This window comes from Mytilus edulis, chromosome 10, assembly GCF_963676685.1.
Source record: "Mytilus edulis chromosome 10, xbMytEdul2.2, whole genome shotgun sequence".
Classification (NCBI taxonomy): domain Eukaryota; kingdom Metazoa; phylum Mollusca; class Bivalvia; order Mytilida; family Mytilidae; genus Mytilus; species Mytilus edulis.
Window position 1 is genome coordinate 63,150,528 of NC_092353.1, and position 15,617 is coordinate 63,166,144.

Sequence of the window (15,617 nt, forward strand, 5' to 3'; positions counted from 1 at the left end):
AGCTGCGCGCAAAACGGTAATGATTTTTGCACGTAAATGTAATGGTAATGCGCGCAAACGTATTAAATGCACCGTTACGAGCAATCTCCGTACAGCGCTCGTTTCCTTTCCGTATACTTAGTACACTACAATACATATTTAGTGTAGTGATACGTAGTAAGTACGGAACGGATGTGAGCTCTGCGCCGGAGATTGCGTTACGAGTGGCATTACCTTAGTTCACAATCATCAGACAATTGTTGAATAAACAAACCAATTATAGACTAATGATTTCGTTTATATATATACTGTTCAAATTTGTCACAAATTCCTCCATATAGTGAATATAGTTTATTCATATTTTATTATGGGGCCGGATCGACGTGGGCCGGATCGACTTGGGGCCGGATCGACGTGGGCCGGATCGACTTTGGTCGGATTGACTTGGGGCCGGAACGACCGGATACCTCCCATATATATATTATCAAATTATATATATTATATATATTTCAATTTCATGTAACATTGTTATACCTTATTGATGTATTTTTTCAATAATAAATACTGTTTAAACTATTAAACCTTGTAGATAATTAAATATTAGATACAGCTTCTATTGCGTTGTCAGTTCATTTTCGATCTATGCGTTTGACTGTCCCTCCGGGTATCTGAAGCCCATCTTTTAAACGAAGCCAAAATTTTAATAATATACTACTGACATATATTTTTCTTATTCAAAATTATAAAATCTTTCTACCAAGGACAAATGATCCTTTTTTCTACTTAGGATACATATCTTCATATATCCATGATATCATGGACCTACAAGCCACAGGTATTGAGCAAAATCCGTGAACACAACTTTTGTTTTCTACAATAACAATAAAAGAAAAATGATACAACGAGCGAACGAGCAAGCAAGCAAGCAAGCTGGAAGGGAAGCAAGCAAGCAAGCAAGCTGAAAGGGAAGCAAGCAAGCAAGCAAGCAAGCAAGCAAGCAAGCAAGCAAGCAAGCAAGCAAGCAAGCAAGCAAGCAAGCAAGCAAGCAAGCAAGCAAGCAAGCAAGCAAGCAAGCAAGCAAGCAAGCAAGCAAGCAAGCAAGCAAGCAAGCAAGCAAGCAAGCAAGCAAGCAAGCAAGCAAGCAAGCAAGCAAGCAAGCAAGCAAGCAAGCAAGCAAGCAAGCAAGCAAGCAAGCAAGCAAGCAAGCAAGCAAGCAAGCAAGCAAGCAAGCAAGCAAGCAAGCAAGCAAGCAAGCAAGCAAGCAAGCAAGCAAGCAAGCAAGCAAGCAAGCAAGCAAGCAAGCAAGCAAGCAAGCAAGCAAGCAAGCAAGCAAGCAAGCAAGCAAGCAAGCAAGCAAGCAAGCAAGCAAGCAAGCAAGCAAGCAAGCAAGCAAGCAAGCAAGCAAGCAAGCAAGCAAGCAAGCAAGCAAGCAAGCAAGCAAGCAAGCAAGCAAGCAAGCAAGCAAGCAAGCAAGCAAGCAAGCAAGCAAGCAAGCAAGCAAGCAAGCAAGCAAGCAAGCAAGCAAGCAAGCAAGCAAGCAAGCAAGCAAGCAAGCAAGCAAGCAAGCAAGCAAGCAAGCAAGCAAGCAAGCAAGCAAGCAAGCAAGCAAGCAAGCAAGCAAGCAAGCAAGCAAGCAAGCAAGCAAGCAAGCAAGCAAGCAAGCAAGCAAGCAAGCAAGCAAGCAAGCAAGCAAGCAAGCAAGCAAGCAAGCAAGCAAGCAAGCAAGCAAGCAAGCAAGCAAGCAAGCAAGCAAGCAAGCAAGCAAGCAAGCAAGCAAGCAAGCAAGCAAGCAAGCAAGCAAGCAAGCAAGCAAGCAAGCAAGCAAGCAAGCAAGCAAGCAAGCAAGCAAGCAAGCAAGCAAGCAAGCAAGCAAGCAAGCAAGCAAGCAAGCAAGCAACTAAGCAAGCAACAATCAAGCAAGCTGAAAGCCGGGGGACGAGATACCTACCATTTGAATTCTGATTTTTTTCCAATCACTAATGAAAGTGAAATAGTTAAATTTTGTCAAAACAAGCTAAGAAACATTGCCAATAATGAATTATTTATTACTTGAAAGTGTATTCTGATTAATCATGTATTCATGTCGTGAACTTCAATTTAACCCCTTAGCCATGTCATTGTGTTATATATCAGTAATATGTGTATGGTAGGATTACTGTGTGAAAGAGAGAGTTGTTCACCGTTTGCCAGTCTTTTGTAGTTATGTTTGTGACGTCATTCTTTGTCTGATTAAAATGTAGAAATGGAAGCTGATGTGTTTTTATGTGTCCGTATATAATCGCCTCCATCCATGCTACCAGAGCTATTCCCCTAGTCTGTAATACATGGATGGATTACACATGATTGATGCGTGTTCGGTTACTAAAAGAAAAGAATGTCAGCATTGAAAGTGAAACAAAGGTTAACCATCTGATTGCCTTATTCGATCCATAAACCTCATTCTTATATATGTGTAGGTAAAATCGAAAATTTACTCCTCTTTTTAAACCTTAAACATATATACAATAGTCCAATGCAGCACAAATTGAACGGTAAAGTCTTACCGTTATCAGGTTCATAATTTTTCATACACGATAATGATAAAACAATTAAAAACCGAAAATATCGAATACTAATAACTCAAATATGCTCTCGAAAATGTTTAATAGTAATAACTCAAATATGCTCTCGAAAATGTTTATTTAATTTAGAACGTTTGTAAAAACTTGGTCCGATTTGCGTTTAATAACGCGAAATTTCTGAATAAGTTTTGAAGGTTTGACCTGACTGAACATGTTAAAGTTCCGGTTTGGGGCAAAGTTCATTCTTTTATTTTTGAAAAAATAGTTGAAATGATAAAATTTTAAAAGATAAAACTACGGTGTCCATAAACTTATTAAAATATCACAACCCGAATGAGTGCCTGATCTCTCACACAGATTCCTTCAGGCAGAAATCCGGGACGAATGTCAACATTATTATCACGTGACTAAACGAACTTCCTTTTCATTCAGTAACTGACACGAGTCGACAACATGAGTACAGCACAGCCAGCTGTTCAAAGGGGTATTGTTAAACAAGTAAGTTTATTCAATTATTTTTGGAGAAATATAACAGTAAACACAAAAGTGTCGTTATCATGAACTTCTAAAGTTTCTAGTATGGTCTCGAAGATTTGAATAAAAGTGTCAAACATCTGGAAGAGTGCCACGCGTACACATAACGGTACCGGTAAGTCACCTAAAAAGTTCCATTATGTTTTAGATTGAATTGTTTATCTCCATAATAAGAAACTGTGTCAGTCTGCATTTCATGATCATTTATTGATTTTTAAAGTGTATGTCATAATCATGTTAATGTGTGTCAACATATGTTACTTAGTTTTTGTTTATATTAATATGAGGAAGGCCCTACCTTAAATGCCAGCTTTATACCTAGACTATGTCCTATATATTGATTGATAGACCTTATTGCTATGTGTCCGCCATTACTGGATATCACACAGGCTCCCATAAAATTTTGACGTCATAAAATGTCATAAAAAGTGATTGTTTTATGCGTCAAAAGTTCAAGCGGCCGGGTCATCTGGGATTAGCGACAAGGTGTATTGTTGCCAATGTTGGTTGCTTAACCTCCAGTGGCAAATATTTCATGCATCTTCAGGTAGAATGTCCTACATTATAGATTTTGTCTAAAATATAATAAAACTAAGTTGAGGAAGAAAATGTTTAGGGACCCATCATTAAACTTCAAAAGACAGGAGCGGGTATGGTATTTTTCAAGTCCAAACAATTATGACGTCTTGAAAGGCTATTATTTTTTTTCCCGCATCGCAAGAAGGCGTCATTGCCAAAATTTAAAATAGCTTACCTGGATGTCATAATTATTTGGACTAAAAAAAATATTCTGATTCCCAAATATGATGCACGGCACATAGTCATCAATATTATGATGGAGTGCGGAAACTAAAAGAAGAAGATGAAAAAAAAAATCTGTTCAAGCAGAGGACAAAAAAATTCTGTATCCAGATTTCCCCCATACCTTCTAGTGTTATATTGTGACTGAATAATTTTGATTGATAGCATTAATGTGCTTCGTGTGTAAAAAATCCAACAAATATCATACCCCCCCCCTTTAAAGCTAAATGGTTGCTCTCTGATCTGATGATCCAATATTGTTTTCTGCTGAAAAATTAATTTATTGGTACATGTAATTCATAAAAATGACAATGCTTACATTCATTATCTTGTTCCATTTTCATATCCATTTTTCTTTCTTTGCAATTTAAAAAAAAATGTTTAATTTCAAAACTTCAGATACTGTCATACAATCCATAACATTATCATGCATGGTTATTAAATTATTTTTTTGTTGGTTTTCATGAAGAGGTGAAGGATTTGGAATATCTTTTTCTGACATCAATATTCATGATATTTAAAAGTTGTAGCTGTTTTTATTTTATTTTATTTTATTTTGTATTACAAACAACTCTCTGTTTGATGAATTTTTGTACATTCTCAATTGGCTGGATGTTCATATTGTATTCCCAGTTACCTGCATATCATAAATATGTGATCAGCAAGAGGATAATTCTGATTGTTAAAAGAGGGGTTTGCATTTACAGTGAGCCTGTTTTGAAAATTATGTTGATCAGGTTTTTTTTTAATTTTCATCTAATCCTAAGGAACCATGATAGATAGGTTTGTTAAGTTGATAGTCTTAAGATTTTGCTATTTTCTAGGATGCTATTTAAGATTTGAGGGGGGAACACTGCAGTCAGCAGTATTAATGTATAATTCCTGATCATCTTCTGTTTGTGGGTTTCTACATCAATTTCACTTATTCAAAGTCAGTTTTTTTGTCATTTCTTGCATTTTTTTCCCCATGAGATTTCAAGTTTTTATATAATGGCAAAATAAAATTTAGAATGAAAATAGGGAACATTTCAATTTTAATGAGATTGCATTATAATGCTATCTAATTTTTGTCATTGTTGTTGTTTGAAGACACATTTGGTTTCCAGACAATAACTTTAGTGTAAGTGAATGGATCTCTATGAAATTGTACCAGAAGGTTCAATACCAAAAATGAAACCAGGTTAAAACTGATTTTGGGGGTTATGGTACAAATGTACATGTACCAACAGTTAGGCCTAAATTAAAATATTGTTTGTTTGCCCTTTTCCGACCCTATGTTTTGAAACAGGGTAGGTAGGTAGGTAAAATATTTTATTTTTTCCCCCATTAAAATAACTTGGCTCGGTATATTATTTGTCATGGGTAGGCAGGTAGGTATAATATTTTATTTTATAGATACAAAATCTGCAGAATGTCATATTGGTCCGTTTTGTTTTTGTAAATAAGTTTTCTGGGACTATTAGTTTTGAAAAAAATATATCACGTAGAATGTGAAGCTAATTCATATGCACTACTATTTTGTTTTCAAATATCAAAATATAGACCTGTGCCGCATATCTTCAACGTTTATATACCTGGATCTTTGAAGAGTCTGAACTTGCGCTCACATTCTGTACTACGTACCTTGTACGCTTACCTAAAGGTTTTCTGTAAGAGATAACTTTGTACTGGTAAGATATGTCCGGGAAGTCATACATTACTGGTAGAAAAAGTCCATAGAGGGTTCAAAATTTCGTGTGTGCCTAAAAGTTGTTTCCAATAAAAAATGCTACAAGACGTCACATATTTTCCATCGCATTTATAAATGATCTGTATGAAAAACTTGGCGATTTTAGAGGGCCCTCATGGGGTTTTTGATTATGTGATTACTTGGCCGTTTTTTTAACATGTTTAATGATTATTTGATTATTAAGCCAAATATTTCATGATTATTTGATTACCTAGGACTGTATTTTTAGTTTATGATTATTTGATTACTAAAGATAAGCAAATATTTAATGATTATGTGATTATATTGGCAAAAAAATGGTGATTATGTGATTACTAGGACCCCCCATGAGGGGCCTCATTTTACTGCCAGATATTCTCCACTTTACAGGGTTTTGTAACTTTTGGTTCATTTCAGATATAAATAATATATCGGCATCGTTAACGTAATCATCCTGATCTGCGGATCACAAAATTTGTCAAAAGGCAATCCCAACATAGAACACAACGTCCGTTTACAAATTAGTTTGTACACACGTTGATAATTTTGTATCGAACGAACTTTTTTGTAAACGAACCCTGCTCTTTAAGTATAAAGGTACAGAGTATTGTACATCATATCATGCTTTCAGGAAGCGTTCAACATCGATTTCAAACAAATGCATTGAAACTTTAAATGCAAGTGTTCATGTCAAACGCTCAGGTGATACCAAACGGACCGGACCTTATACGTTAAAGATAAAATCGGAGGATTCCGGTAAAAATGTTTTGAGCGGGAAATACAAATATAAGATTTTTGGTAGGAACGAACAAATGAAATAAAATAAAATTTTGCTGGTAAATACAAATAAAAGATTTTCAGGCGGAACGAATTTATAGGGTCGGTCGGTAAAGGGCAAACAAACAATATTTTAATTTAAGCCTTAAGGGAGTCATGGGCCAAAAAAGAGTATTTTTGTAGTTTCTAGACAATAACTTGTGTGTAAGTGAATTGAACTTTCTGAAATTGTACAACACAAAGGGAAGGCTGAGATTGAGTTTCAGGGTAAACTTTTTTTTTAGGGGGGGGATTTTTTTTTTGTAGGGGTTCATTATGTTTTCTTTAAGTTTTTTCAAAATTTCAAATACTGAAATGGCAGGAGATACACATGAAAGAGAGGGTGTATATTATTTTATCTGTAATTGCATTTTTCCTTTTCTATGTACATGTGTACTCCTTGATAATGTCAGTATCAGTGGACTGGTCCTTGTAAAAAAAAGTATATTTGTTCATTTAGCAACTGATGTAAACAATATTTTATTATAAAATAATACAAATATATTTTATCTACACATTCACATTTAGGATTCAGAAACAAGCAAAAAGTACTTACATGTATATCATTTGTATATTAATCTGTCTCCCTAGTTCACAATTGACATGTGTGATCGAGTGCAAAAGGATCTACTTTCTCTTTAATCATTGTTAATTAACAAACTTGAACATGATTTTTTTCTCAGAAACACAGTTATGACAGTTATTTGGTAAATGAAACACTTCAACAGTCATTGCTTGAAACTTTCAGTAATTAAAAGTTATATAGTTTAGCCTTTCTGAAAGATTCACTAATTGTGTGAAAATTTTAACACAAAATGTACTACAACCTGATAAAATTGTGTTATCTGCAGAATTATTGATATCTTTCCTAACTATTCACAAGGACATATAACTAAACTATTGTCCATGCTATTCATTTATGAGTTTTTATTCAGTCTCATGGATGTGCTGTTCCAAGTTGTCTTCCTTTTTTTTTGTTTCTTGAGAAGTATTTGTTTAACCTGTTCAGTCACTATAAAGTGTTACAATTCATATTTAGATGCAACACATAGATAGTGACCAAAAAGGTACTGCCTTCACATGAGCATGATGAGAGAAGCTAGAAAAAAAATAGAAGTAAATATTTTCAACATTTTTGTTGGACAACCATGAAAAATTAAGAAAGTTTATATGTAGTCAGAGACTGCTGATGAAAAGAAATGTTTCAGGTTCACCTGATACCTGTTTTCAAATTAGTCTAAAAGTTTGACATTAAATTTTGGTATGTTTTTATATGCTTAATCAAATCCGAGGTCTAATCAGGCTGCAGTCAGGGAAGCATTTCATTGCTTTTTGGTAGGTCCTTTTTTTTTCTTTTGATCATGAAAATTAATTTTTAGGTGTGAAGTTGCTTACTATAGCCATAAGTGTTTTATATTTCTTTCATAGGTTGAAATGAGCACCTGATAAATGTATTGGTAGAATGAAAATGTTTTGTTTTGATTAGGTTTAAACAAATGCATAAAATATGCATGAGGTAACTGCCAGAGTCAAATATTTTATATGTTGGATTGTTGCATTCAAAAAATGTGTCTGCACTCTGCAGCTTGAATTTCAAGTAACATGCCCTGACTGTATATACCCAATCAAAAGTCATGGTATTATTATGGGTAATCATAACTCCATCTCCTATAAATTCCAGTTTTGGACAATATGGGTGCCAGGCGCGGATCCAGAGGGGGGGTTCCGGGGGTTGGAACCCCCCCTTTTTTTGGACGATCAATGCATTTGAATGGGGACATATAGTTGGAACCCCCCCTTTGTCCGGGGTTAGGAACCCCCCCTTTTTAAAATGGCTGGATCCGCCCCTGGGTGCATACAATATACCTCATGAATTCACTAATGTATTATTTAAACTCAAGTCTACATTTGCCCCACCTATTTTCAAATCATCGACATTTATGATTAATTTAGTTGTGAAAAAAAATCCAGTTTCCATCTCCTGGGACTGTATAAGGGAGATGATATGTGACAGTATCTTAATTAATGACAAGATTTGTTGAGAGTTTGCCAATTATTAGAAGATTTTGACGGTTCGATAAAGAAGGAGACTACTGAATAGAAATGCTATTGGGAATTTAACCTGCATTTGTTTGTGAGCTACAGGAATAACCATGATGATCACATTCTTCTTCTTCTTCTTTCAGTACAGAGTCGGACTCTTCTTGAGTGTATAAATGACTCTTGCTCGTGAAATCATGAGGCCTTCCCTCCTCAATTAATAAAAACTATTTACAGGAAAATTATTTACAAATAAAACTATGTACATCTGGGGTCAAAGGAGATCTAGGTGTGTGAAGCTCCTGTCAAGGCCTCTGGCAGGATGGTAAGGCTGGCCTTGAACTCTTCTAGTGTAGCTGCTGTTGTGGCTTTTTCCGGTAGAGTGTTCCATTCCCTGGTTGATCTTGGAAAGAAGGAGTACCTGTATAGGTCTTTTAGAGTGCACTGTTGGTGTATGGGGTGGCCTCCTCTGGTCCTTGAATCTCCAGGTTTGTAATAATTAGAGGGGTCAATATCCACCAATCTATAGCGGTTCTTGTATGTCATGGTGAGTCGGTCTTTGCAGCGGCGATCTTTAAGAGGCTCCCATTTTAGTCTCCATTAAGGAGCTGACACAACCTGGGGATACATCTTGGTATTCATTGTACACCTAGCTGCCCTTCTATGTACTTGTTCTAGGTCTTTTTCAAGGTTATGTTGGTAAGGGTCCCATACAGTGGAGGCGTATTCCAGGGTACATTCAACCGTATCAAGGGTTTATCTGGGTATTTTGGGAAAAAGGACCCTGGCCAGTTTTGAGAATTTTTTAGCGCAGTTTTCAATGAAATTGGGAAAAACAACCAATATATATACCAGATGTTAGTTTTAGTGTGTTTAGTTCATTAAATTTGTTTTTAAATATAACAACATGGCATTAAAGTTTATTTGAGTATCAAAATAATGAGTTCTAACTTTTTAAAGGATTGTTATTTTTTTATACGACCGTATATTGCTATCACGTTGGCGTCGTCGTCTGCGTCGTCGTCGTCGTCCGAATACTTTTAGTTTTCGCACTCTAACTTTAGTAAAAATGAATGGAAATCTATGAAATTTTAAGACAAGGTTTATGACCACAAAAGGAAGGTTGGTATTGATTTTGGGAGTTTTGGTCCCAACATTTTAGGAATTAGGGGCCAAAAAGGGCCCAAATAAGCATTTTCTTGGTTTTCGCACTATAACTTTAGTTTAAGTTAATAGAAATCTATGAAATTTTGACACAAGGTTTATGACCACAAAAGAACGGTTGGGATTGATTTTGGGAGTTTAGGTCCCAACAGTTTAGGAATTAGGGGCCAAAAAAGGGACCAAATAAGCATTATTCTTGGTTTTCGCACAATAACTTTAGTTTAAGTAAATAGAAATCAATGAAATTTAAACACAATGTTAATGACTACAAAAGGAAGGTTGGTATTGATTTTGGGAGTTTAGGTCCCAACAGTTTAGGAATTAGGGGCCAAAAAGGGACCCAAATAAGCATTTTTCTTGGTTTTCGCACCATAACGTTAGTATAAGTAAATAGAAATCTATGAAATTTAAACACAAGGTTTATGACCATAAAAGGAAGGTTGGTATTGATTTTGGGAGTTTTGGTCCCAACAGAATAAGGGGCCCAAAGGGTCCAAAATTAAACTTTGTTTGATTTCATCAAAATTGAATAATTAGGGTTCTTTGATATGCCGAATCTAACTGTCATGACTATGTATGTAGATTCTTAACTTTTGGTCCCGTTTTCAAATTGGTCTACATTAAGGTCCAAAGGGTCCAAAATTAAACTTAGTTTGATTTTGACAAAAAATGAATCAGTTAGGTTGTTTGATATGCTGAATCTAAAAATGTAATTAGATTCTTGATTATTGGCCCAGTTTTCAAGTTGGTCCAAATCGGGGTCCAAAATTAAACTTTGTTTGATTTCATCAAAAATTAAATAAATGGGGTTCTTTGATATACCAAATCTAACTGTGTATGTAGATTCTTCATTTTTGGTCCTGTTTTCAAATTGGTCTACACTAAAGTCCAAAGGGTCCAAAATTAAACTTAGTCTGATTTTAACAAAAATTGAAATCTTGGGGTTCTTTGATATGCTGAATCCAAAAATGTACTTAGATTTTTTTATTATGGGCCCAGTTTTCAAGTTGGTCCAAATCAGGATCTTAAATTATTATATTAAGTATTGTGCAATAGCAAGTCTTTTCAATTGCACAGTATTGCGCAATGGCAAGAAATATCTAATTGCACAATATTGTGAAATAGCAAATTTTTTTTTAATTAGAGTTATCTTTCTTTGTCCAGAAAAGTAAGCAAGAAATATCTAATTGCAAAATATTGTGCAATAGCAAGATTTTTTTTTAATTAGAGTTATCTTTCTTTGTCCAGAATCAACTTAAATCTTTGTTATATACAATATACAATGTATATTCACTTTTTACTACCAACTGATAAATTAAAATAATCTTTACCATTCAGTGATAACAAGCAGTTTTTTTACATCTTAATATTTTATGATGTATTTAAATGAGTAGTTATTGTTGCAAACTCCATTAGAAATTTTAATTGAGATTAGTTTTGGAATAAGGGAAAGGGGGATGTGATTAAAAAAATTTTCTTCAAACAATTTTTTGAGAGGATTAATATTCAACAGCATAGTGAATTGCTCTAAGAGAAAACAAAAATTTTAAGTTCATTAGAACACATTCATTCTGTGTCAGAAACCTATGCTGTGTCAACTATTTAATCACAATCCAAATTTAGAGCTGAATCCAGCTTGAATGTTGTGTCCATACTTGCCCCAACCGTTCAGGGTTCAACCTCTGCTGTCGTATAAAGCTACGCCCTGCGGAACATCTGGTTTTATTTTGACATGAACATTTTTGAACTTAAATATTTTGAGTTCTGTATAAAATATATCCTGTTTCTATTTTCTTTTATATATGTCTTTTACTTTTCAATTTTAGTGTTGCTATGATAGCTGTCACATGTTTGGTTCTTTTCATTTTTTATAAACTGTATTTGATTGACAAACCCGGAATTATATACTTGTTCGTTTCCGGATTTGATCTGGTTTTAGTATTTTCCCACATTTCCTGTTTATTTATGGCAGCCATTGTTTGTCAAATGTTGTTTGTCATTCAATATGTTTCAACTTGGATTTACACATTACTTGTTGACGATTTTTGACATAAAGCTTACTGTTGAATAAAATGAACATCTCTGTCATGAATAATAAAGATGAAAATAAATTTTGTGATAATTTGGGAATTTTACTCCCAAAATTGGGAAAAATGTAGGGTTTTTGCCGTTGTATTGTTTTAAGTCGTCCTGAATTTTGGCAATGTATTTACATGTACCTATCTAATGATTATTCTTAATTATTCACTGACTAATTGTCTAAACATGAAAAGCCCATCCATTAGGGATGACATTAAATGTCTTATCATTGTATTGTCAATGATTGTAGCAGTCTAAATGATGTGAAATAAGTATTAAGTAACTGAAGGCTGAGAATGTCAAATTAGAATAAGGCATATATGCCAATCACCACTTTTTTTATCAGTTAATTGATTTGTAAATCAGCATTGTATCGTATGCCAGGGGGATTAAGTTTTTTTTTTAACAATGTTCATGAGTTGTACATTTTTGTATATCCATGTCAGTTTGGATTCATGTTATTGTCATGAAGATCTTTGGTTTAGAAATTGAAGACTCATTTAAAGTGGGAATCTTTACTTTGAGGTGATGAAAGATTTGTACAGTAAAACATGAACTTGTAAAAGAGGATTTTTATATTAGAAATTGCTCTTACATATATATAAGTCTTGAATCTCATCACACACCTTGTATCACTGTACCTTTATCTCTTGGATATACAGAGAGATATCTTGAATGAGTACATGTAGGTTACAATCACCAGCATTCACTTGGAAAAAATATTAAAGTAAACAGGAATACAATCACCTTGTTTGAACTAACTACAAAACTGAATTCTGAATCCTGATAAACAAGTCAATGATAAAGACATAAGAGGAAAAAACACATCTTCCATTTATACACAATCATTCTGTAGGACTTCTGTCTTAACAAAGCTCTTATGAAATAAAACAATCAAGAACTCATATCAATTTGAAACACAGTTTTTGATCATGTTGTGTGAGCACCTATTAAAATTTGTATTTTAAAATGATCAAATAAGATGAATAAGATATTCAATATCACGTTAACACTAGTGAAAGTTTCAGATCCATAATTGGTATGCCACTGCTGATTTCAGCTTCTACATGAATTATCATGATTATTGCTATTAAAAGAATGACTATTTAGTTTATTACTTAATCAGTGTATCACAAATGTACTGCCAACATTGTACATCTTGGTGTCTTTTTGATACATGTCAAGACTAGATATTCAAGTTAGAAGTAATAATAAACAAGAGGTTTGAGGACAAGTGATAGACATTTATATAATCACTGTTTTGTTGAATTAACAGGCATTGTCTGGAGATGCAGTTGTCATCAGAGGACAGCCACAGGGTGGTCCACCTCCAGAAAAAACAATATGCCTGTCGAACATTACTGCACCAAGAATGGCACGAAGACCAAACCCAAACATGGAAGGTTCTGTTGAAACTAAAGATGAGGTAAGAATGTAGATAGAAAATAAAAAGATATGATTAACATCTAAAACAAGCTTTTGAATCTTTTAAAAAAAATTACTTTAAAGGAAAACATTTTATTATCTCCAATCATTAACATGTACATCATTTAATTCTCTCTCTCACAATGCTCCATCTTTATAAATAGACATGAACCATGTTTTTTTATTCTGAATTTTTTGTATGTGAAAATCTCATTTTGTTCATTTGTTTATTTTTATGCCTTTCATGATAACACAATTTAATTAACTTCATTCCTCATGCAAGTAAATCGCAAAAAATAAGCATAAACAACAGGATGGTTTCATGTTAGTTATACATATACATGTAGTATATACTGAAAAATTCTTCATCAGTATGAACAGGCATGACAAGTTTCTAACTTTTAAGAGTTAATGTATTTTAATTATTTTTATTTACAGCCATTTGCCTGGGAAGCAAGAGAATTTTTAAGAAAGAAATTAATCGGCAAAGAGATTGTTTTCGTTAAAGAATATGAAGTACCTGGTACAAAGAGACTGTATGGTATTATCTACGCAGGAAAAGGTAAGTTTGGGGTCATGTGCCTGAAAGTTAAGTTACTGTATAGTGTATTCATGTGTGGTATTGGGTCTGTAATAAGATACTGTATTCATGTATGGTATTGGGTCTGTAACAAGTTACTGTATTCATGTGTGTTAATGGGCAGTGTTCTAGGATTTTTTTGGCACCTTGACTTACCAAGGGTAAGATCAATAAAAAAATTACTTACCCGCCATAATAACTTTGAATATTGTAATTTACTGAACAAAGCTGGATTTGGATACGATTGAATTTTGTACAAAATTTAAAAAAACCGATTTCTTACTAAATTTGACAAATATGTTATAGTTATTACTATGTCATTTATTAAGAGCTATAATAAATGCAACTGTAAGTTTATTTTCCTCCGATGACAAGAAAAAAAATCGTTTATGTCCCGATTTAAGCACCAGTTATCAATCCGGATTTTCGGATTTTACCGACACCGTGACCGACTTTTAGAATGATAGGAGAAGAATGTGGTCTCTTTTGCGCTTGATTACACCTAGTAAACGAGTGCTTGAATAAAAGCGCCGATAGACATCGACAAAATCTTCGATCTTTTATCAAAGTTTTTTCTCGTGATTTAATAAAAATAAAAAGCAGATATGGGAAAATTGAAGAGGACCGGGAAATTTCAAGAGTTTTTCGGCTTCCCCAAACTTGAAAATTGACTTACCACCGGGTGACAAAGGCTAAAAAATGACTTACCCGTTGTCCTAATCCACTTACCCCGGGTAACGGGTAATGGGAATCCTAGAACACTGATGGGTCTGTACTAAGTTACTGTATTCATGTGTGGTATTGGGTCTGTAATAAGTTACTGTATTCATGTGTGGTATTGGGTCTGTAATAAGATACTGTATTCATGTATGGTATTGGGTCTGTAACAAGTTACTGTATTCATGTGTGTTAATGGGTCTGTACTAAGTTACTGTAGTCATGTGTAGTTTTGGGTCTGTACTAAGTTACTGTATTCATGTGTGGTATTGGGTCTGTAATAAGTTACTGTATTCATGTGTGGTATTGGGTCTGTAATAAGTTACTGTATTCATGTGTGGTATTTGGTCTGTAACAAGTTACTGTATTAATGTGTGTTAATTTAATGGGTCTGTACTAAGTTACTGTATTCATGTGTGGTATTGGGTCTGTAATAAGTTACTGTATTTATGTGTGGTATTGGGTCTGTAATAAGATACTGTATTCATGTATGGTATTGGGTCTGTAACAAGTTACTGTATTCATGTGTGGTATTGGGTCTGTAATAAGTTACTGTATTCATGTGTGGTATTGGGTCTGTAATAAGTTACTGTATTCATGTGTGGTATTTGGTCTGTAACAAGTTACTGTATTCATGTGTGTTAATTTAATGGGTCTGTACTAAGTTACTGTATTCATGTGTGGTATTGGGTCTGTAATAAGTTACTGTATTCATGTGTGGTATTGGGTCTGTAATAAGTAACTGTATTCATGTGTGTTAAAGGGAAATTCCGCGAGTTTTTACTTATCATCTAATTATGTTCATCTTAACATAAAAACACATTTGCAAAGTTTTAAATTTATATTCCTTCTAATAACTGAGAAAATCAAGTATTTGTAACTTTTTTGGTTGAATTCTCGAGTGGGTCGTGACGTTTTAGTCGGATTTGTTGATTTCTGGGAAAAAATAAAATCTGTTTAACTCTTATAGCTTATCGACAATATACGTAATTAAAAGCGCACAGCTGACGAATGGTCGTAGTTATTAACCACAATATAAGAATGAACGAAAATGAATATGCATATACCGTTTTGTATTGATTGAATTAAACTCCTATAAAATTATCTCTAGTAAATGTTATCGAATAAATTTCATTAATTATTGTTGAGATTTTTTTCATAAAATATTTATTGAACATTTTTACTTATATTGAACTGAAATATTCAGTTCTAT

The 15,617-nt window shown here is 33.9% G+C and overlaps 1 protein-coding gene across 1 annotated transcript in view; it reads left to right on the forward strand.

Annotated features, from left to right (window-relative positions):
* The first annotated feature begins 2,707 nt into the window (after nt 1-2,707).
* Nucleotides 2,708-15,617, forward strand: part of LOC139492223 (staphylococcal nuclease domain-containing protein 1-like) — a 50,514-nt gene continuing 37,604 nt past the window's right edge. The window contains exons 1-3 of the mRNA XM_071280408.1: nt 2,708-3,038; nt 12,959-13,108; nt 13,546-13,669. Of these exons, the coding sequence (XP_071136509.1) occupies nt 2,994-3,038; nt 12,959-13,108; nt 13,546-13,669 (319 nt within the window). The 5' untranslated portion in view covers nt 2,708-2,993. The remainder of the gene's footprint in view (nt 3,039-12,958; nt 13,109-13,545; nt 13,670-15,617) is intronic.